At 34.9% G+C, this 23,477-nt stretch overlaps 1 protein-coding gene and 1 long non-coding RNA gene across 3 annotated transcripts in view; one reads left to right on the plus strand and one right to left on the minus strand.

Annotated features, from left to right (window-relative positions):
- LOC137857648 (uncharacterized) overlaps window positions 1–23,477 on the plus strand; it is a 695,515-nt gene that overhangs the window by 370,381 nt on the left and 301,657 nt on the right. The gene's annotated exons all lie outside the window — the stretch shown is intronic.
- Window positions 1–23,477, minus strand: part of PRKD1 (protein kinase D1) — a 124,309-nt gene that overhangs the window by 4,394 nt on the left and 96,438 nt on the right. For both annotated transcript variants that reach the window (XM_068684392.1, XM_068684390.1), the window contains 12 exons: window positions 22,168–22,378; window positions 20,403–20,480; window positions 17,684–17,888; window positions 15,368–15,491; window positions 14,506–14,583; window positions 13,252–13,531; window positions 10,682–10,734; window positions 10,016–10,088; window positions 9,014–9,120; window positions 8,428–8,589; window positions 6,937–7,035; window positions 5,530–5,797 (listed from right to left, as the gene is read on the minus strand). In XM_068684392.1, the coding sequence (XP_068540493.1) occupies window positions 5,530–5,797; window positions 6,937–7,035; window positions 8,428–8,589; window positions 9,014–9,120; window positions 10,016–10,088; window positions 10,682–10,734; window positions 13,252–13,531; window positions 14,506–14,583; window positions 15,368–15,491; window positions 17,684–17,888; window positions 20,403–20,480; window positions 22,168–22,378 (1,738 nt within the window). The remainder of the gene's footprint in view (window positions 1–5,529; window positions 5,798–6,936; window positions 7,036–8,427; window positions 8,590–9,013; window positions 9,121–10,015; window positions 10,089–10,681; window positions 10,735–13,251; window positions 13,532–14,505; window positions 14,584–15,367; window positions 15,492–17,683; window positions 17,889–20,402; window positions 20,481–22,167; window positions 22,379–23,477) is intronic.

The following is a 23,477-nucleotide window of genomic DNA, read 5'->3' on the forward strand; positions in this document are numbered from 1 at the left end:
TATCAGCTCTCTGTCTAGCATTCTCATGGATTATAGGATAGATGTTCATAACCCTGAACGGGAAAGCAACAAACGCTGCTCTGTAGAGGATATCAGTAGCACTTGAAATAGAGGACCAGCTTGATACAAGCTTCTGCTGCTTTTAGGGACTGGAACCATCAGCTTGTCATAATGATCCAGTTTTACTGAATGTAGAGCTTCAGATTTCTTGTTTTCTCTCTTTCTTCAAACAGTGAGACTCAGGAGGTTAACTTGAGCTCCAGCCTCAAAGTTAACACAGTTTACACAGATGATCTGCTTGTTTCACCACTGGAATATTGCTCTCTGTATAAAGTTTCTGATTGTGTGTTTCTGATTCTTCACCTGAAGTTGTTTTTCTCCAGCGAAGTTTTGAATTATCGCTTGTCCCTTAGTTAGCAATATAAATAAGCACAAATGCAAATGTAAGAATTATGAGAATTTATCTTCCAAACTATCATATATGATTCCATCTCTTTAATACTCTTAAGTTTTCAAATGTAAGTGAAGAATGAGATCAAACATGAGCTTCAACAGCAAAAAGCATTTACTATTTTTACCAGAAAATCATGCAATCCAAGCAGAGATCCTTCTCAAGCATAAGAGTGCTAAGTACCAGTTAGAAGTCAACATGCAGCTGCCACATACTGACAGCAGAAGGACAGTGCTGTGTAAAAGAAAGCAGAAGCAAAACAGACAGCCAGAGTGATTAAACTGAAGGATTAAAGGATTTTCTGAGGGATCTGGAATAGTCAATTACTGAGAGAATTCTGACTTTAACTGGTGTTAGATAAATTAGAGAGGTTCAGACACTGATATGTGTCACTAGCTATAGGAAATGAGGAAAGATCCTGATTACTCTCTCTCTTTCAGCTTACAAAAAAACCATGAGCTGTCCTTATAGCCACCACCTAAAATAAACTGGTCTGGCTACATCACATAAAATGTGCCTACAGTAAGACACATGTTGATTCAATATCAGAATTTGAAAAAAAAAAAAAAAAAGCATATAAATAATAATTTTATGTTTACTTTACAAATTGTACTGCTTAAAAGCACTGGATATAAAAATGTATAAGCTGTTAACAATCAGTTTAGACATACAACTCAAATGTGATTCACATGAGTCGCTCAGGAGACCAAACTAGACCATCATAACTTAGGAAAAAAAAATTTCAGTCTAGAAAGAAAAAGTAGTTTTGAAGAAAGTGGGGCAACTGCACTCTATTTTAAAGTACATTTTATGAAACAAAGACTGAATTTAAAAACAAACAAACAAAAACAAACAAACAAACAACAGGTTTTAAAATAATCCTTGTCATGCATTTTTAGAATTTTATAGTTCGACAATATTCCTCTGCAAAAACATTGTACAACATTATAAACAGTTTATTAATAAATGTAGAAGGTTCAGAAAGACCACCTATGGTCTGAACATCTTTTATGGAATCCAGCAGGTATTGTCAAGGAAGTAACTGGTATAAAAGTTCTAAGAGGATTATGGTACAGCTTTTCGAAACACCTTTATGGGCTCCTGTTTATTTCCCCTGATTAAGGTAGGGCCACCTGAGGGCTTATCAAGTTTCAGGAGCTGCAGACTTTGCTGAACAGGATAAACCAGCCAGCTGTTCCTCCTAGCTTCCAAACAACATGACTACTCGTCATTTAGATAGCTGAACATTCATCAGAATCACAAATGAAAATTTGTGATTTCAAACACAGTTTTAAAAAACTGTAATTGTTTTTCAGTTGCATTTTACTGGAAGAACTTACTGAATCAGGAAGTTCTAAACTACTTATGTCAGTTTGTTAGTATAGCAAAAAATTAGTTATAGTAAAGACACAGCAAAAACGTCCACAGGAAGTATTAAGTTAACAAATCACAGTTTTCATAGAAATGATTGTTTTAACTCAATTAGGATGTAACACATACATTAACACAAAAGTTAGCAAAGTATCTGAAAAACCCGTCTTACTAGAACTTACTATCCATTTAGTCCTACGATACAGACTTTTGCTTTTCATTTAATTTGTAAGAAACATATCACCTTAAGAGTACTAAGAAAAGCAGTCCTAAATTAAAAATTATACTTGATCCAGAATTTTTAAAGTACACACATAATATCAACTACTCTAGCAGCCACCACTTGTGAAAATTTAAGCTGCAGACATTAATATAAAACTTAGGAGTTCCCAGACCCTGTATTCTTCTGAGTATAGCTCTGTTATCAGTGGTATAACTTTTTCATACACTGACCCACTGCTTCCCTATTGCTGCTCAATACAGCTTTGTTGACAATGTGCACATGCAGTTATTTTGGCAAAAAATAATCTTCAGCTGGCAAAGCTTATTATTTTCTGTGAAATGGATTCAGCTGTACTATCAAAAGAAGTCCTTGGCAATTACAAGTTGCACCTCCACAAGAGAGGTTAAAATACCATTTTATTCTGGCAAACACATGTAAGTATGGCCAAGACCTTAGTTTAAACAGCTAGTTAAACATTTACAGAGGTAGAGACATCTTTGAGCTATAATATGTATGTGACCTCCTTGTACTTAATACTTATTCATGTGATTTTCTCATTAATGCATGAAACAGTTTCTATTCACATATGCTGAAACAAGTCTATGTTGACACAAAGACAGCTGCAGTATTTATTTCTGACTCAAAACAAAAAAAAGGCACACCATGATCAAATTTAATACATGAAAGAAATTGCATTGTTTCTTCCTAGATTCTTTAATAATACAAAGTAATATGAAGCACCTAACCAGCAGTATGTACCTCACATAGCTTTATCAGGGTAGCAGTAATAGCTGCGTTGGTAGCTGATAAAAACAAACAAAAATAATTCTGAATACAATGATTTACAAAAAAAAAATCCACAGCAGAATGAAACATGCCATGAATAATCTAAAATTTGACATAGCACATTTTGGGCCCATTCAGTTCAAAAGAACAGCCACCACAGAAAAAATACATTAGGTAAAATATATTAACAAGCAGAGGTACAGCATTTTTTAGGGAATTTTGTCCTTAAATTCAATAACATTTATTTTTTGTAACCTGCAGCTAAGTCAAAATAATCTTTTTGAAACAATGCAGATTTGGTGGACAGAAAGTTCAAAGGTGGAAACAACCAGTAACACTGTTGAAAACACACTCCATGTTTGACAGATATGAAATTTACATCTGTAAGTAAGAAATTTGCAAGAAGATTCTTCTGTATTAGTATCTAGCAAAGTTCCACAGAGAAGTCTGAGCGAAGCTAAAATTCTAACATAGCAGTTCACTGAATTCAGAAATATAAACTGGCTTGTCAATAATTGGAGCCAAAGAGAACAGAATTAGCAGATTGGACAATGGAATGCTGAATGGCTGTGACAAAACCTGTTTTAATACAGAGATTACCACAGAAATTGCCTCCACAGTAATGTCTTCCAATTCTATTTTGACATACAAATAAATTCACAGTTTTCAGGGAGTATTCTTTCAAATGAGAGAAAAAGGTGGGGAAAATGCAGCTGCTTGGTACAGATGGAAATCAGAATTCTCTAAAGAGGATTCTGTGATTGACAGATAGATAGATAGATACAGAGATAGACAGATAGGTAGACAGACACATTCTCTGAAGAAAAAAAAAAAAAGAAAATGAAAAGCAATTGGATTTGGTGACGTTAGAGAAGGGATTTCATGGATGAGCTTGGGAAATGATGCTCACAAAAGTTTTGAATGGATAAACAGGGAAAAAATACATTTGTCAGAGGCATAAAAGTTGAAAAGCCTTAACTTTTACAGGCTAATTTTAATGGCAGAAAAGGACAGATAAAGCCTGTTCATCCATGATCACTGTCTGTTACAGTTCTTAAGTAAATTGGCACGCACAAATTGGAGTTAATATTAATTCTCTTAGATGGTTGGATGTGGCTTTGAGCAACCCGGTCTAGTGGAAGGCCCCCATGACATTGGGGTTGGAACTAGGTGATCCTTCCAACTAGGTCCCCCTTCCAACCCAAATTATGATAAGCCTAACTCTAAGTTCACTGTATTCTCGATTTATGCCTGTCATTACTGAGACATGTAATATAGTCTCTGTAATAAGTTACCACTTTTAAAATCCAGCTGTAATGTACAATTTATAGAGTCCATTGTTAAAGAGTGTTTGGATCCAGCACTGCCTTTTGGATGTATGAGAGTAAAGCTCCAAGTAATGGAGAATAATATTTATATAAGTTTTACTTATGGTAATCATTTGCCAAATGGCTCCTAGTTTTTCAAATTCTGACAGCATAACATTTCTAAAAAGATCCTTCTCATGTGCATTAAAGATAGTATTAATTTTGTATTTCCTTTATCTTTGACAAGGATACTCATCTAATCAAATGAAGTTTGAATTTTTTAATGAATAGCAGTGAAGCAAAATTTGGGTTGAAGGCTTCTGTGAGGGATATGGTTGTTCATTATGTGTTAAATTTCTCCTAAATATTTGCACATGCCAATTAAGTAAATAAATAGGACTAATTGCTGAGTCTTCAATGGTTTTAATTCTTACATGTAAGAGTAGCTAAAAAAGCTTTCTTTTAATTTTAAAATAATAATATAACATCACGCAAGAAAACATCTGTGTAGATCCTTCAAGACAAAAAAAAAGAAAGAAATAGGTTCATCAATGTTTATTTATGGTAATTAGATATTGAGATATCTAGATAGAATATCTCTAGACAGAGATATTGTTTGAACTCAACTTTTAGTTCTAAAAGTCACTAGTAGTACTTTAGATAGAGATCTAGATTCCTGTGCTTGTTTCTAGAGTCATCTTTAATAGATTTCTTTTACCTTCTTTAAAGATGCTCATAGTAAAATATTAGCTTTTGTTTGTTTGTTTGTTTTTTACTATTAAAAATCTTTCAGGACCCTGAACAGAAATCCAGTTTCTGAAATCTTACTGGATCAGCTCCCAGCTCTCATCTCCCAGCTTTTTTTTTCCCCTCACCCTTGCAGAAAGTCTCTTCTGACATTTCTCTCACTGTTTTTGAAATCTCATCTGTTTGGAATTGCTCAGTATCTTCTTTATCTTCTCCACAGAAAAGACTCTCAGGTTAGAGCATAAAACTGAATGAAAACCAAATTACTGGCAAAAGTAGAATATGAAAAGGACTGAAGAAGTGCTAGGGCCAAAAGAAGTACAGAAGTAAATAGATGTAACATGAATTCTAACAGCTGAGGTCCTCCACAAGATTCTAAAGCAATCAAATCTGTAGGTGGCTATATGCATCCTTCAACAGCTGATGAGATCTCACACTAGAGGATTATGCAATATGCAGCCTATACAGGCTCTGCAGAAAATGTCTACAGTTAATACTACAAAACAGAGACATTACATTATGGTACATTACTGAAATTTCAAAAAATAAATGTATCCCTGGTATGTAGAGAGAAAAACAAAATATACAAGCAAAATACTACACGTTTTTAGCATTCATATAAAACATCCACTGACAGGTATTACCTTCATGAGAAATTTCTTTCCATGGATTAGGTGGATACATGAAAGCAGCATTCTGGATTTGGTCATGTATGTCCTCATCTTCATTGAATGGGAAGGTACCACTAAGGCTTACGTAAATAATAACACCCACAGACCACATATCCAGAGATCTGTTATAGCCTTTGTTTCTCAGCACTTCTGGAGCAAGGTAGGCTGGTGTTCCTACAACTGAACGCCTAAAGGATTTCTCCCCAATGATTCGAGCAAAGCCAAAATCACAAAGTTTTACCTGTTTAAAGAAAATTGCTAGAGTAAATAAGGGTTTGTTTTTATTATCAAATACATAGTTGATGTACTTTTATCATGGTTTAGTTGTAAAATGCATCTCTATTGTTCCCTCAAGGATACTTTTTTTTTTAAACTTCTCTTTGAGAGGAATCCCGTTATTCCACCACAGTATTAGACTAGATTACCAAGCCATTGTATTCCTTCATGCTGTAAATAAACTGTAGTGAAAGTAATAACACAGAACTGCTTTGAATGAAAGAATTTATATTTTTGAAGGGCCTAACAGCTTAGGTTTCTGGTGAAAGTAGTAATACAAAATAATATCTATTCATTCATAGCATAAAAACACAGCAAGAAGAAAAATGGTTTTACCTATGACTTTTTCCTGAATCAATAGTTGTCAAAAGTTAGTTCTTGATCTACCACTTTTGATTTGTTGGGGACCTAGTTATACCCTACCTCTCAGCAAATTTCCTTGTTGGATTTCTTCAGTGGGTCAGATTTTGCTGCTTTAAAATTGTTACTTACAGTCTCAATATTGTCCCTTCCTTTCAAATTATTAATATTATTTACAAAATTACAGGGAAATTAGAAACTATGTTCTTTTGACTGTAAGCAGTTGGAAGAGCTTACATATGAATTCTGCAGATCAAAGGCAACAGGAACTGACTGATGTATATACCTCTTAATGAGAAGTACAATAAGTCAGAAAGTATGTTTACACCATCTGCAAGCTACCTGGCATTTAAATTCATAACATTAAAGAAGAAGCTGTTGTTCTTTATGAACCGTTCCTTTATTTAAAAAAAAAAAAAGTCTTTACTGTTTCTGCTTTCAAACTGTCATTTATCTGGACCAGATTAACCAACTAAGTAATTTATGCTGTAATGGTGAGCAAATTAGAAACAAGTGCGTAAGTTGCCCTATCATACCTGAAAATCTTGTTGAATATTTTAGGTAAATGACAAAAAACAAGGATTTTTAAAAATACCCTTTTTTGGATACTCATATATACAATTTTATGTAGTTCCTGGAATTGATACAGGCAGGTCACTAACCACTTGTTTGTTCATAAAATAATCATCGCTAGCACTTCCTAATGTGAACAATTTATCTTAACACAGGGCATTTCCTACTTGCCTGTGGAAAAGGATCAGCTGATGCCAATAATACGTTTTCTGGTTTGAGGTCACAATGAACTATATTTTTGAAATGAAGATGTCTTAAAGCAACAAGGATCTGTCAAGAAAAAAAAAATCAGAAAGAATTTCAGTTTTAAATGTTGTATATTTATTTGGCTTTACATTGTTCTGACAGTAACAGTGACCAGAGAATTGAGGAATGGTGCAAAAAGAAACAATCCAACAAGACTGTACCTTTTAAAACAATGTCCACAATGTAAGAAAAAAAGCAAAAATGTCAGCTATTATTTGTTGTACCTCAAGTTTTCTTAATGTTTCACTGTACAGAATACAATTGTTCCTTCTCCAAAGACCTCATATTGAAAACATTTTTAGAAAATGCATTCTAAGTACTTGTTTAATCCATTGTGAAATCTTTAACACAGAAACATTTGCAAAGTGACCTTCCAGATCTAAATTATTCACTCAAAAATTCTCACAGAAATATTCTGTGATCCAATTTAAGCATATCTTTGAGGTGATAAAGCATAAAGAGTCTTGCATGTATTTTTATGCCATTACATACATAAGAACATACAAACTGAGTATAACAGCTATACCTCCTGTCCCTATGCAAAGAGAGTACATATATAACTTATCCTGTTCCTGTGCCTTTAACTCATTCTCTGTGTCTGGTCAGGGGCTGATACTGATTTTCCTACTGTATTAGAGCAGGTAATGGCTAGAGGCTAAAGATAAGGTAAGAAACCAAATTCTAAAGCTGATGGCAGTTTTGCCCATGAAAGCCTGAAAGCTAGAGAACCTACTATGTTCCTCTAATAAACTTCCACTGTAACACTGGAGTTTCTTTTTCTTGCCTTAACACAAAAAACAGGCTGCTGCTATAACTCCGAGGTGGCTCACTATTCAATTGTGTATCTAAATTTAAACCAGTATGATGGCAGCCAAAGAAACAGTATGATAATATGACAACAGGAAGAACAAAACCACCACCACCAAAAAAAAAACACAGAAAAAAAAACAGATCATATCGTTAACAGAAGTCATACAGGAAACCAGATTCACTTAATCAGATCCAATCTCAGCATAGAAAAGAGGCACATAAGTGCATATCATGAACAGTAATGGGTACTGGGAAATTCAGAAGGCTCACATTTCCTTCTGCAGGTTTGCTAAATTTCCTTCTTTGATGGTTTGCTATCTGTGTTTTGCAACCCCTTCTTGTGCTTAATCCTTCAAGCATAAGAGAACCTATAACTTGATGGCTTTCCATCCAGCAGCCAGGCAACTGCACGTTTATCTATTTCTAGGTCCTCTTAATGGTTTACTACAGATCACATAATGTACACAAAGATGTCTGTACCATCCCTGATAATATAATCCAAGCTTTCATAAATCAAAGAGGTAAATTATGTCAAAAGCAAAACATAAGAAACAGCGGTAACAATTGACCTCAAATCTCTTTCTAGGTTTATAATCAATTTCTTACCTGAGTAATTAAAAACTTTGTTATTCTCTCCGGCAATCTGCCATTTTCACTTGATAAGATCATCTCCAGCATATCTCCATGGAGTTTTTCCATAACAACAAACACTCTTTCTGGTGTCTCAAACATGCACTCCAAATTTACAACCCCAGGATGATGAAGATTCTATTAAGGGTAAATACAGCACTTGAACAACATAGATTTCCCAACTTGATTAGAAGGTTTTCTCATTACAAAGCCAATCTTCAGACCCTCCTAAACCAGACAACATTTCAGTTTTTCTTAACATAAACCACATGCTTCATTTTTAAGCAGCAGGCACGAAATTTCTAGGGATGGTATAAGAGAAGGGATGCACTTAAAATCACTTTAACAAACATACATTATTGTGCTTGGTGCTTTAAACTGCAGAGATAATTCCTAACATAACATTCCCAACACGTTTGGTTTTGAATATTTATGCAGATTAGGCAGTAAAAATACTAATATTTTCTGCAAAAATAGTAGTGATTATCAACTGGAATAATTATATTATCTGGTATTTATAGTAATGTATAGAGTGACTACAGTGAAAATAATAGAAAAATACCTGTAAAATTGCAACCTCATTACGAAGTTGACTTTCCTGTTTGGTTGGAAACCTTAGTTTGTCAATTATTTTAATGGCAACATCTCTTCCTGTTTTGCGATGTTTTCCTGCATTAAAAACAAACAAACAGATCAAAACAAAAACAGAAGGTATCCATCAATTAATGCGATTAATTCTGAAAAATGTTCCACTTTCACTTGATAGTACCAATGATCACAGCTAAATATCAATTATGTACAACTATGTCCAAGTAAGTAAATCCCAATGAAGGTATGCAGTAACTTAAATAAAAGTTTTCTGTTATTTCCCTTTTTTCTTCCCTTTGACTAGTGAATTTTTCTCTTTGTCACCTGACAAAGCTGTTGTAACACCGAAGAAACACATAAGCACATGAGACAGTCAGCTCTGCCTTTCAACAATATAAACGTAAAGTTAACTTTCTCATATACTTTTTCTTTTTCATATACTTTTACTAAATTCTCTGCAACTGGCAGGTTACAGGCTTAATCCTTCCAGACTATCTAATAATGAAATAGTTGATCTCCTTCAAGCACGTGAGTGTACATCTCAGGCTTATCAGGCGCCCGTAGAAATTCTTTGGAAAAGAGAAAAAAAGAGAGGAAAAAAAGATAAAAAATAATAAAAAAAAAGAAACAATTCAAACAAACTGGTAAAAAGAAAGAAAGAAAAAATCACAAAATCATGCCAAGAAAAATAGTAGCAAGAAATAATGTTTTCCTTCTTTTGTTATAGTTCTTTAAGAGAACAGGTTTCTGTGCTTCAGGGTTTGTACTACCAGAGCTCTTAATATACACTGATCCTCTACTGGCAGAAAACTTCAAAAAAAAAAAAAAGACTGTCAACAATAAATGGTGTTTAATGAACACTACTTAAACACCTGTTAGCTAATTTCTGTTAGAAAGCATTTCAGAGTCCAAATACTTTCATCATTCCAGATTTTTTCTGCCTTTAGCATAACTGTACAACACACCAACACCGTACCTCCATAAACAATTCCAAACTGTCCTGATCCCAACACCTCATCTGGGAAGATTTGGTATACAGTACTGATATCCTGTTCATATAAACATAAGAAACATTAAGCATTGAGATATGGAAACAAAATTTGTATTTGATCTGCTTTTTCTAATGGGAAGCAGCATGCATTTACTACAGTACATTTCAAAACATATTATCTGCTAGAAACATTCACATGAGTTTTCTTAAAAGCAGCAATAACTGCAATTGTAATATCTTTGTTGTACAAAGAAGATATTACAATTTTGTGTCATCTCAGCAATGACACAAAAGGTATATTTATCAAGGCTTGTGATAAGCCTTACTAAATTCAACAGACAGAACTTCCATGAACTAATAACATCTAGTGCTCACTTCTCCTTTAGCTAATTAACATCCTGCAAGGATAAGTAGTTAAATTCTATGTTAAGCTAAACCACACATATGCAATTCTTGTGTCTCAAGGAAAAGGTGCCACAGAGATGACTTTTCTCAAAAGTTAACAAAGCTAATTGTTTGTTAATTTCTACAGGATAGGTGAAAAAACAGCTGATGGAAACTCCTCTCTAACACACCTCTTTGCAAAACAGATCAATGACTTCACAAGCTTAATCATATCATGTCTAGCACAAGCATTCAGAGAACACTCACCACATTTTCTTGAACTTGGCAGTTTGACACAGAAATACTGATGGAAATATCCCCTGGGGAAGAAAGTAAAATATACTTTAGATTGCTGTGCTTTTAGTTGAAACATGTAATAATAGGAAATGACATTTACATTACATCAATATCTTCTGACAGCTGTAGAAATTGGACCAATTAGGTCAGCTTGTTCATCTACCAGCTAATATGAAATTACACCAACCCATAAATATGTGACTCGAACAGCAGACTTTTGTAGTATATCGTAACGAACAGGATTATACATTTCATTACCCTTTTTTTTTTTTTAATACTAGAATCTCATATTTCGCACTGATTAGCTTACTACTTACTACATTATTCTGTTCTATTTTGGGGCTTTATACCTTATGCAAGTAACACAACAGCAACTAGCGTAAATTGCTTTTATTTAGTGCATTTCAAAGTAATCTTTTATTTCTAGTGTCACCTACAATGTATTTGATGCTATTCAGACTAAAGCCTATACTTAATCGTATTGGTATGTGTACTGTTAAAAGTAATAGACATTTCAACTGACATAAGAGACATTAAAACAAGTAATGGAAGTAAAAATTTGCACATGTGCTTTAACACAACAAATATCAGATCCAACTTCTAAACATTCAGAGCTTAGGATGTTACCGGAACTTTTTTGAATGTCAAACCCACTGAGAAGCTCAGTAAAACTGGAGAATATTTTTACTGCTACTGTACTAAACAAAGACGCCATTTCGGGGAGGGGTTCTTTGGAGCACTGATGCGTCTATCTCCTGTCTCTGCCTAGAATCCCATTCAAGCTGACTTTTCATTTTTTTTGGTCCATACCAAGATTTCAGTGTCTTTGAAACCAGTGTCCTCTTCTATAAAGCCTGTATTACACATAGAAGAAACTTACTAGTACCGATCAGTATCTTTTATGAGTAACTTCTGCTCCTTGTTACTTATCCCCTTGTCCTCTCCTTAGGAATATATTGGTTTTTGGAAGGAGAAATTTTGGTTTCATGTAGTCTTTTTATTGTTGTTGATTTGTCTTCAAATGTATGTGATACTTTGTACTTACATGAAAAATAACATGGACATGCCTCCCTAAAGGAAACTTGCAAGAAAGCTGGAGAGGGACTCTTTATCAGGGGTTGTAGTGACAGGGTAACGGGTTATCTTTAAACTAAAAGAGGGTAGGTTTAGATTAGATGTAAGGAAGAAATTCTTTACTGGAATTTTTGAAGACCAGGTAGGATGGAGCTTTGAGCAACCTGGTCTAGGGTCAGGTGACCCTGCCCATATCAGTGGGCCTGGAACTGTTCTTTAAGGCCCCTTCCAACTCAAACCATTCTATGATTCTACGTGTGTTACTTAGAGCAGAAGACAGAACATTGCTGCCATTCTTAGTCCCCATGAAAGCTTGTTCTAAAGGTCTCAGGTGACCTTAATTTTTGCACAGAAAAAAAAAAAAAAAAGCAGGGAGGGATAACTGCTAATTCAGAAAGAAAATTTTCAAGCTTCCCAAGAGCCAGAGACAGCTGTCAGTCCCAGTCCTGCATTTTAGGTGATTTGTTTAGCTGCACTGGACTCAAACCAGGGGTACACAGCAACTAACCTGACTGAAATGACATCCAGAATTTGACGCTATTTTATGCAGGAACCTAGTCAAGGAAGCATAGGATAGAGATGATGTGAGCTGCTGTGCCTGGAGACAGGCACAATTTGTTGTATTACTGTGTTTCTGAAGGGCTTGTTGTCTTGTTAGTATTTCACACCGCATTAACAGCATCCAGATGTCAAGTGCTAAAGCAAGTGTATATATACTGTAACAAAAGGTCTAAACCAGCTTGTGTAGACGTATCCAAATTTGCTTTACACTGACTAGGCTCAGTACAATTAGCAAAGCAACCACAGCAGCACATACCTGGTAGTGGTGAATTATTTGGTCTGTGCTGCTTTGTTATCATGTTTGGTTTACATAATCAGTCATCTTCGGTAGAGAGTTACCCAAAGGTATGTAAATTGGAGACAAAGATATATTCAGTCCTGTTGGTCCCGGGTTGTTATCCATGCTTTGTTGGGCTTAGAACAGCTGTTCTTCACACAAATTCATTTCATCTCAGCATGGACAATGTTTGTGGCAGTTGTACAGATAAATGTAATGGAAAAGAGGATAACATCTATGCTGCAGTGACCTAAAGAGTGAATGGCTGCTTCTGCAGATAGCTAGAAACATAAATTACAGTCATGATGGGAAACATCTATCCATTCCTAACTGGAGCTCAGAAAACTTCACACCTCTGCACAAAGAAGCTATCATTCATGTCAGCAACACAAATATGGATGAGATGCCATAGAAATAGAACAACTATTTGCTCGCTAGCAAATCTGCACATTTTGTGTTAACACAGATGACCTAGTCTTACCTGGAAACACATGGATGAGAAATTGTAGCTTTTAAAATAATACACAGACAGCTGATGAGCTGTGCAATATTTCTGTACAGAAGACTGAGCAATGTAATTTGTTATATGACTGTATTTATCTGAAACGGAGAAAATAAATAAACTTACTGTGTAGGCTGGGTCCCGACCCAGCAGATGCCCCTTTAGGGATGACAGGCATCAGGGCATGCTGTATTGCCATCTCCCACATTCTTGCCACATCTAAGCCAATACCACTGGTGAGAACATTGTTATTCAGTGGAACACTTGAGAGGTTTTCTATGTTTTCTCCAACATAATAGACTATATTTGCTGTGCTTATTTCAAAACAATGAGGATTGGCTCCTTGAGGCAGTAAAGTGAAAGTTTTTGCAGGTTCCAGTGAGAAAATTTCAGACAATGGAATTTCCTAAAATGAAAATATATATATGCATATTTATTTTCTGTGTAAAGATCATCAACACATAAAACTAAAAAATGAACTAATTTATGATATTAACTATTGCTTCTAACCACATGCTTCTTGTGCAAACAAAAAGGCTCTTGTAACCTGAAACTCTTTGAAACAGAGGCCTGTTGCTGGCAAAAAAACAAACGTTTCTTTCCAAGAGCAAACAGAACTTCAATTATTTAAACTTCGCAAAGAGAGTAGTGAGGTGCCATCAGAAAAGACCACCAATAGAACTCCACTAGAAAATTGAACCCTGCTTCTTTCTATATAAAATATAAAATATTTTAATATTATAAATTTCTAAATAAACTTTTATTTGCAAATAAATCTATTAAGAAAAGCAGAATAAATCTATTCTAACATTAAGACTGCAAATCCACCTTTCACATAGGCATTAACTTAATTGTTTCATCTTGAATAAGACTTAAGGACCTATTTTACTAACATATTTTTCTGAGAGGAAGCCACATGAAAGAAATATTTTGCATTATCAAAAAATACTGCAGTAGCACCTAAGGAGTTTAACTGCCTCAGGTAAAAGTACATGAGCATTAAAATAATCTTTTACAATTTGAATCACAACATTATGTCCAAAGGGCTGAATTAAAATAGTATGTACTACACCTAATTGTTTGGAAAGAATTTCTATAATGAATGACAGAATATCAGATGAGTTTCTTGGCAGAATTTGTCACTGGCACTGAATTGTCCCTGTATAAAAACCTTACATTTCCATAGCATGTATTTTATCCGTCATTGTTAGCTGACACCTTTTTGATCTGAGACTTGTTTGTGAAATGCAAAATAGATGTAAGTAATGAAAACAAACATAGTTTGAAGTTATACTGCTAATGTACTTTTAGTATTTATTAATTCAGCAATTCACTCTAATCATTAAACATTAGAAAAGTAGATTGAAAACCATGCCTTACCTTGTAATATTTGCTTCCAGTATCATTTTGGAAAAGTGTAATGCATTTGCTATCCAGTCTCCAGTAGTGTCGCTTCCTCTGCAATGAAAAATAGGGGGAAAATCTTTCTAAAAGTTTTCAAGAAAATTAAAGAAATGCTAATTTCTCAAAAGAATCACTTCCAAAATATTTCATTTATGTCTGAAGGGATGAATTGTAAAGGATAAAGTTTCCTGATTTTTATGATGACTTTAGACTTAAGATTTATAGGTACACCTTTTGTTGTTTTAATAATAATGTAGCTGTGTTCAAGTCATCCAAGTTTTGAAAACTTAACACGTCACTTTAATGTCTGGGTTACACTACACACAATTTGCTACAGGTGTGTTTCTAAAATAATTCAACTTTTTTTTTTTATCAGTCATAACACTGTCTCACCTTAGAAGGCTACATATTAACACTTTGACTCTTGTTTTAGCAGAAAATAACTTTTTTAATGATATGTTTATTTTACAAAAGCCTCATTTCACATAACAGTAAGATATCTAGGAGACTGCAGTTGGAAGATAAAGATACTTTCCAGAACCTCTACGGTGTTAAGATCTTGTTCTTTCTTCAGAATGTCTTCACATATGGCCTACATTAATGCAACTGACAGATGCAGATACTTTTTTGTGTTTTAACTGTCTCCTGGTATGATAAAGTGACTGCTTCTTACAAGCATTGCCAGTCCTCAATTATGGGAATTAGGACTTCAGGAATCACAAATACTGTAACAATGCCTTATGTGAGTGACTTTAAATTATCAAAGTATTGTTAGGATCTGACTATGTACTATCATATAGTATGTAGTGTAAGACAGGCCTTCCTTAACATTTCTTACCAGTGTATCTTTGCTTGTATAGTGAACCATCCAACCCTCCTTCATTACTGTGCTACTTCTCCTTTTTGTGTGCTTCACAGATTGTACCACTCGCATTAATGGAATGTTGTTGCTGGTTGAAGGGCTTAAGAATAAATCAATAAAGGCTTTTTAAAAAGAAGACAATTTTAGACAAAGAGAGAAAAAAATTGTCCAATTCAGAATGAATATATATATATATATGATAACCACATTTACCATTATAGTCACTAACAGACATGGACTAGACACAAATTTTTTTGTCATTCTACTATCTCAAGATTACAAAGAAAAAAAACTTGTAATGCCACAATACAAGAAGGCTTACACACACAACACACATAAAATATTCTGAAAGATGAGCTAAGGTGATGGGCAAATGACTAGGGCCTCAACTAGGGTGTGGGAGACATAGCTCAAGTCTGTGCTATGCATGATTCAGACCTGCACTTGATCTTGAATATCTCATAACCTAAGTAAACATTGTCCATCAGATTACCACCCTGTGATCTTTCTTGGGTTCAAACACAGTGGACTTATGACAGTTTAGAGTAGAAAATGTGTCAGCTGACTAGCTGTGTATACACTGGCAGGGCATAGTAGAGACTCTGCTGGAACCTCTCAGAGAAAGAGGTTTAAGACAACAATGTTGTTGTTGAGGATTAAAGCAAAGTCCCACTGCCCTGCACTTGGGTATGCACCCTGAAAACTTCCAGTGCTCAGCACAGTAACTCAGGAAGGCATGGGAACTTGACAGTATGCCTGATAGTAAAAGCAGATAAATAGTGGAATATCTAGTTGGAGAGGTTTAAGCAGTAGCCAAGCCCATCTTCCCACTTTTCTTGATGTTGGAGTTAGCCATTCCAAGAGCAAAATGGATCATCTGCTTCATCATCTGCTTTAATCCTAAACTTAAATGCTTAGTCAGTTCCAGCAGAAATTCAAACTGAGATGCTGCATCCTAAATGAAAGCAGAGCACTGAGAGCACATGCAGGCCCTGCTGGCAGAGCCACTGGTGCAAGAATTCTGGCAAAAAAAGGGCAGAAACCACCCAGGAGAAGAATATCTTAGGCTTCCACAACTCTTCTGATTGTGAATATTTGCTGATTGCCCCCCTTCACTGTAATGAATCCTGGAAATATGAAGCATTTTATGAATCATCAGCTTCCAACCAAAATGCAAAGTGTCCTGTCTTAAAGTTTCATTAAGACTCTAATTAACATACCTTTTTGCCTAAAAATGATCAAATGAAATGCAGTCCCTGTATAACTATTCTTGTCTCTACTCTTGTCTACTTTTTGGCTTTTACAGATCCCTTAAAAATAATCCATGGACATGGAGACTACTCTTACAAATAATTTTTGGAAAGTATTACTGGAAGTACAGGGATGCCCCTCAAGTAAGGAAAACAATGTACCTTGGTCATCAATTTCTTAATTATTTATAATTCAGTATCTATATTTCAGAGAACCTTCAATGTTGTCCATTTAATATAACTTAGACAATTTAAAATTATCTGTAACACTGACTTCATGAAATAAGCATAGACATATTCAGGTGATTCAATTTGTCTATATACATAGTATCTATGCAGATGAATATGACAGTAGGAATAACAGTTCAATGCTGTTGATAAGGGCTTTAAACTAAATGAGTTTAGCTAGGTTAAGTTAAACTTAAGTTCCAGCTTTCCAAACTTTTTTTCTTTCTAAAGATACTAAAAATGCAAACAATATACTTAGAGTCAATTATAACAGTCACTTATACAAGGTTATTAATTATTTTATTTTATTTAAGTGACCAAATACTGCACTTCCAGTTGGGGAAAATAAAAACATTTTATTTTTTTCTCTATTGCTCATGTACAAATAAAGTTTCACAACTTAATTTTCACAAGAGAAACAAACACTTGTGTATCACAGAATCACAGAATCATCTAGGTTGGAAGAGACCTCCAAAATCATGACCTCTGACCTAACACTAATAAGTCTTCCCATAAACCATATCACTAAGCTCTAAATCTAACATCTTTTCAGTTACTACTTCAACTCAACAATAATGTTTAAGTTATTTTTAAAATCCTAATGCATATATTCAGAAAAGTAATGTCATTGCAATTTCAGATCCATCATATATCACTAGCTCTCTCAATGTTGAAGGAGGAAGAATAGGGTCCATTCAGGTTTCCCTTTGAGTCCTAGACTCAAATACATATATTAGTCCTATAGTCCTATATAGCCCTAGACTCAAATATATATTTATTTATAAATAAATACAGAAGAAGATGGAAGGTTCACCTGATCATCCTGCTAGACTCATCATGATCTGGATCAGGATCCTGCATTTCTCCATTGTCACTATGGCATCCTGTCATTGATATCTCAGAATCATGAGCCATAGATTCTTCCATGTCATCTATAAAACTGCTGTTTCTTTCACTGTCATTGTCGTCACTCCCTTCTTCCATGACCACGTCAGACTCAGCCCCAGGACTAAGGAGATCTGGAATATTATATCTGAAATTAATATCTAAAAACATACAATATTCCAACTGCAACAATCTAACACTTCTCAAGCTTCCAGAAAAATCAGGTTCTCTTTGGAACTCTATTGCCTGGGCCTCTCTCTACTCAGTGTGTACTGGCAAAGCATGGTCTTTAACCAGCAGTTTAGAAAACCACTGCAGAAAAATGGAAACACATCAAACTGGAGTATTTTCAGAAATACAACTTTCTGTTAAAAACATAAAAAAGTTAAAAAGTCAAAATCATCAGTCCTGTCAGACAGGAAACAAAGCATTATTTTTTCTGGGATGCTTACAGTGTTTCAGGACCCACTCAGTTCAAAGTAAGATGAAATCACATGGAAAACACAAAATGTTTTCACTGACAAACCTTCACCTAATTCTGTGGAGGAAGGTTTCTTGATAGACCATATTGAGGGTGCCCCAAAAGAAACAGAACAGTGAAATGGTTAGCAGAAAAATGTTTTGAACTGATGGTATTTCACTAGAATTGGAAGTGCATGACTGAAACATTTTAGTCTGAACATGCTTAGATATAAGTTACTAATGTGTGACTAAGACACATTAGACTTCATTTCTAGCTGAAACAGTCATCCAGTCATGAATGACACTTTACAGTTCTGGGCTCTCTTTTTGCTAATCCTACAGCATGTTTTTTATCTCTACTTTTAATAAACCCACAGTCAGTTAAAAATAACCTCCCACATTTAGTGTTTAATGTTAATTAATGAGACCATACTTGGAATTTTATTGCTTCAGCTCTTCCTTCACTTACTATTTTGGGGAAGATGCATCACACAGCAGATGGACAGAGTGACAGTAACTTTATTTAATTTATTAAGATGGAAATTAATGTGAACCAAATTTCTGAAAAAATAGAAATGAGATACCAGGATGAAATTGCCTCTAACAATCCTGATGACCCCGTATCAGTCATTTATACACACAATTACAAGTTACACTATAGTACCATAGATACCATATTAGATATATCATTTGATTAGGAAAAGCCAAATTATATAAATTTTTAGATGTAGAGTTCCAAGGGCCTAAGTACTAATTCTGCAGAACTGCACAAAAGGAAGCTTAACACTTTCTAAAATACTGCTTGGAGTAAGTGTTCTCACCCCAAGTGGCTTTGAACAAGCTTTCCTCACTCAGCTCTTCCTCAAAGAAACCACTACTTTTCATCAGACCGTCATCAGATTCATAGGTAGGAGACAAGAAAACAAAAGCAGCATGTTACTTGTAGGGCAGACAGGGAGAGGGTAAAGAGGGTGTGTTGGAGGGATAAAGTACAGCTGCCTGAGATGAAAGGTAGGCAGCTTTTTTCTGTTTCACTAAGGAGTGAAACAGAAACAAATGTAAATCTTGTTCATTTAGTTTGGCTGTCCAGAAATAAGTCTTGCCTTTCCGTCTTAACACTGTTGATCAATCCTGTTTTGCACTGCTCTCAGACTGCACCCCAAATGTATGCAGTAGAAATTTTATCATTTATAAACAGACTTAGTGACTTTCTTTGACTGCAAATCTCTGTGCTTACAATTATTTGCAAAGTCAAAAAATAGAGATTGGGTTGGAAAATGTATTAAAATTATTTTTTTAACCTACTTAAGATTCCTATGGTCCATACTGTCATCAATGAATTTAACATATCTTGGTATATTTTTAGTTCTTGGATTTGAAAGTCAGTCTACATCCTTCCATAAACATCAGCACTTGCACTCCTGAAGAAACAGTTATGTATGGACAGGTATAAATGGCGTAAAACATGCTGTATGAGTGCCATACCAACCTTTCAGAAAATTACGCACCTTATCATGTTTCAAGTTGGGATACTTGGCATCTAAAATGTTTTTGCCTATGCTAATTGTCATTAAACAGAAAAACTTTGTAATAATATTGTCATTGTACTTGACACAAAACTGACAGAACATGTATTGGAAATTCAGCAGATAATCAAGTTTTCATTTCTAGCAACTGATAAAGACTTTACCCCAACAGCAAGCAGTGGATTTTTTTCATGGAGGGCCTTCCCAGTTCCTCCAGGTATGCATTTCCTTCTCAGGAATATTATCCTAAAACAAACATTTTTTTCCCTTCCCAGATTAAAAAAAAACAAACAACAATGTGTTTGTATCTGCCAGGTAAATGCCAATGTCTAATGCACGTTCCTTTTTTTTTGTTTACTTTGGCATTCTGCAGGCCATGATCACTCAGACATTTTGCTGCTGAAGCCACCTCTGTGGCACAGCTGAACCTGCCTTTCAGTGCTATATATTTTGAAGATACATGGTCCAAAGTTGATGATGTATGAAACATTAATAGGGTTCCTCTCATACTTCATCTTCAATATACAATAGAAATATTGCAGAGGAAAGGCCACTCCCAAGCAATGGAAAAACATGTCTTTGTACATGTCAGTTTTATACTTCTCTTTTATTTTGCTGGTGGCTTAAACAATGACAGAAATAATTCTTAAGTTGACTTACCTCCATTAATGGCAACTTCCCCCAGGCAGTTATTTGGCACTTTAGGAGCACAGCGCTTGTGACAGTTGAACCTACAGTCTTGCAAGCAAAAAAAAAAAAAAAAAAAGAATACAGCAAAATTATTTCTCATTTTCGGTGCCACTATTACAATTTTTTCCTGCTATCCAACCTATAAATGTCAAGCCCTATTATTTCACTAACATAAAGTTAACTTAATGTGTCCAGAGAGCACTAGCCTGGCTGCATGCCATTTGCCAGTGGAACCAACAGCATAAACACGCCAGCAGCTTCCCTGTGGGAAAAGGAAAGCAGCACTCAGCAATGGGCGGAGGCCTTCACTGCACCAAGTGCATGCTACGCTCATCTCAGGGAGCAAGTTGGAGACCTGTGCACTTGGCTCAAAAGCCAGAGTTGCTTTTCCAATACAAGAAGCAGATCAGGCTACAGCATATCAACTGCAGCTCAGAAGTTTGACTATGTATCAAAGACTGAAGGCTGACAACTGAAGCAGCAGAATCCTAAGCAACAATCATAAGCCAGAAATATTTGTTTGCATTGCAAAGCAAATTCTAAACAGCTTTAAGTGGAAGGTTCCTTTAATACCTCCCTTATTTTCCAGATATTTTAACATTACTCTACTTTTCTTTTTTTCACATCTGTAAATGGCACTTTACTAGATGTCATTTCAACTATTTTCTTTTGGCTTATGGAACACATTTTACTTAAACTAAGAGCTGTAACTTATTAACACAGCTGGAAAAGCAAAGTCAGGAAGGAAGAAATATACTAGGGATTTCTATATCCTTGTAATTATTTAACTTCAGATTGATTCAAAAACCAACTGAGGTACAACAGTGCCAAACTCTTGGCAAATATATGCATTTTTAAATCAGGTTAATATTTGCTTATGTCACTGAGATTCAAAACAAACTGAAACACCTGATGCCTTTATACAGATTTTGCTTCAGTTAAATCACATCAGAATCACTTAAGTGAAATGAATTTAATTTTTAACTTTTGTAGGGTGTTCAAGGAAGCAACACAAACTATATTGACTTATTTTATGAAAGTTATTGCTTATTTTAATAGAGGGAAGGTGATTTTAAGGATCTGTTGATCAACAATATTTAACACTGTAGCATACAAAATGCTTTGTATTTGCGGGCACTCTCGTTGGTTAAGGTGAGCCAGTAGTCTAGGCTACAATCCAAATGTCCTGATTCACTTTGGCACCTGCTAAGGTATAGCTACATGAGACTCGAGAGCATGTAGATAAGAATGCATTAAAAAAAATGTTCTTAAGTTCTCATATAAGCTCATCTTGTTTAATTTCCCTTAGAACTCCCTCTAAACTTTGAGCTGCTAAGACTCATGCTCATGCTTCAATTCAAGCATAAAATCTTGTAGATTGAAAACAACGAAGATTGAGAATACAGTACTATGTATTAACTATTCAGCTGTCACTGCCTGTGAACACACTCTCACCCAGTGCCAAGACAATCCACACCTGAATGACAAAGATTCGAGCTACCTCAGCTATACCACAGGGTAATAATGAATAGACAATGAATAGGCATGCAGCCAGCTCCTGTAGAACAATTATTGCAATTCTGATCCCAGCTTAATCCAATATAATTGCTCATTTGCCTACACCTAGACAGTTTGGTGAAAAATTCCTGAGTAAGGCTATATAGCAACTACTCAAATGCTAACTTACTAATTTTATTATGCTTAGCTTTTATGTTCCTTATGGGAGTTTACTTACCTTTGCACTGCAAACCCTGTCTAAAAAGCCCTTTGAGAAGCTTCTTACAGTACTGGCAAACTGTTGGCCGTGTGTAAGAGTGAATGACAAAAGTGTGAGGCACTTTAACCTTGGAAAGTAAGATCTTGTCAAGCTGAATAGGTCGTCCAATGTAGGACTGTGAATTTGATCTCTTCTCTCTCCCAGTGAATGATTCTGATGGTGTCTTTTGCTGTGAAATACATAAAAAGGATATTTCAAATAATCATGATTTATTAATTTTTAAAAGAATATCATACTCACATGTGCCTCAAAAATGGTATGTCATCTGTCATAAAAAGCAATGTAATTACTTTTAAACACTAATAGAACATGCAACATACCCCTCTCTTTAAGACTGCTTTTGAAAAATTGGAACGGTATCAAACAATATTTTTGCTAACACTAGTGCCATACATTTCACAATGTGGATGAAACAGCTCTAATTTATATTTTTAATTTAAGAACAGATTTTGATCAAAATGAAAACAGATTCATTAAAAAATTCTCAGAAAAGCATTTTGTGTTCTGATAAAAGCAAGAGGCATTTCTTTCCCTCTCTTATTTTCTGTTTTATATCAAAGACAACTTTGAAAGGATGTACTTTTGTACAAACATTAAGAAAATTATTATCTTGATCTATGTGCATGCAGGTTTTTGATAGAAAGCAGGTTAGTATTTTCCATCACCTTTATTTATAATGTTTGTTATCACTAACCTTACCACATTCAAACCATGCACAATAGATCACAACAGGTATTTAGATGGCACTATATAGATATGTATGAAGGGAGACACATTGTGTCGAAGGAATGGTATCAATATAATTCCTGAAAGAAATGAGTTATCTTATTTTCTCTGCTAAATTCATTTAGATGTAAATATGGCAATTACCCCAGAAAATAACTGACCCAGAAAACTACTTTCTCCCAAGAATTGTCCTTGAGAAACAGACTACACCCACATGGAAAAGAAAAAAAAAGTGACAAGATGCAACTTGATCATTTAAAACTTAGTATCTTCTTGCCACCATATGCAAATAGTCTTGTAACTGAAGTGTAGGAAATGAGTCATTCTCTGTTGAGCCTCCACTGTTCAAAGGTTCTATTAGCTGAAGCTAATTGGCCTAACTTGAAAAACTGTTTTTAAAAGAACTATAGGAAAGCTATAGGAAATTCTGCATCTAAAGGGACTGATTGAATATTATTTCCTGGTCACCAACATATAAAAAGACATTTCTTTATGCTTCTGTCTGAGAATCTTGAAGTAAAGAGAAATTTGAAGGTCCTTTT

Source organism: Anas acuta, chromosome 5 (assembly GCF_963932015.1).
Source record: "Anas acuta chromosome 5, bAnaAcu1.1, whole genome shotgun sequence".
Classification (NCBI taxonomy): domain Eukaryota; kingdom Metazoa; phylum Chordata; class Aves; order Anseriformes; family Anatidae; genus Anas; species Anas acuta.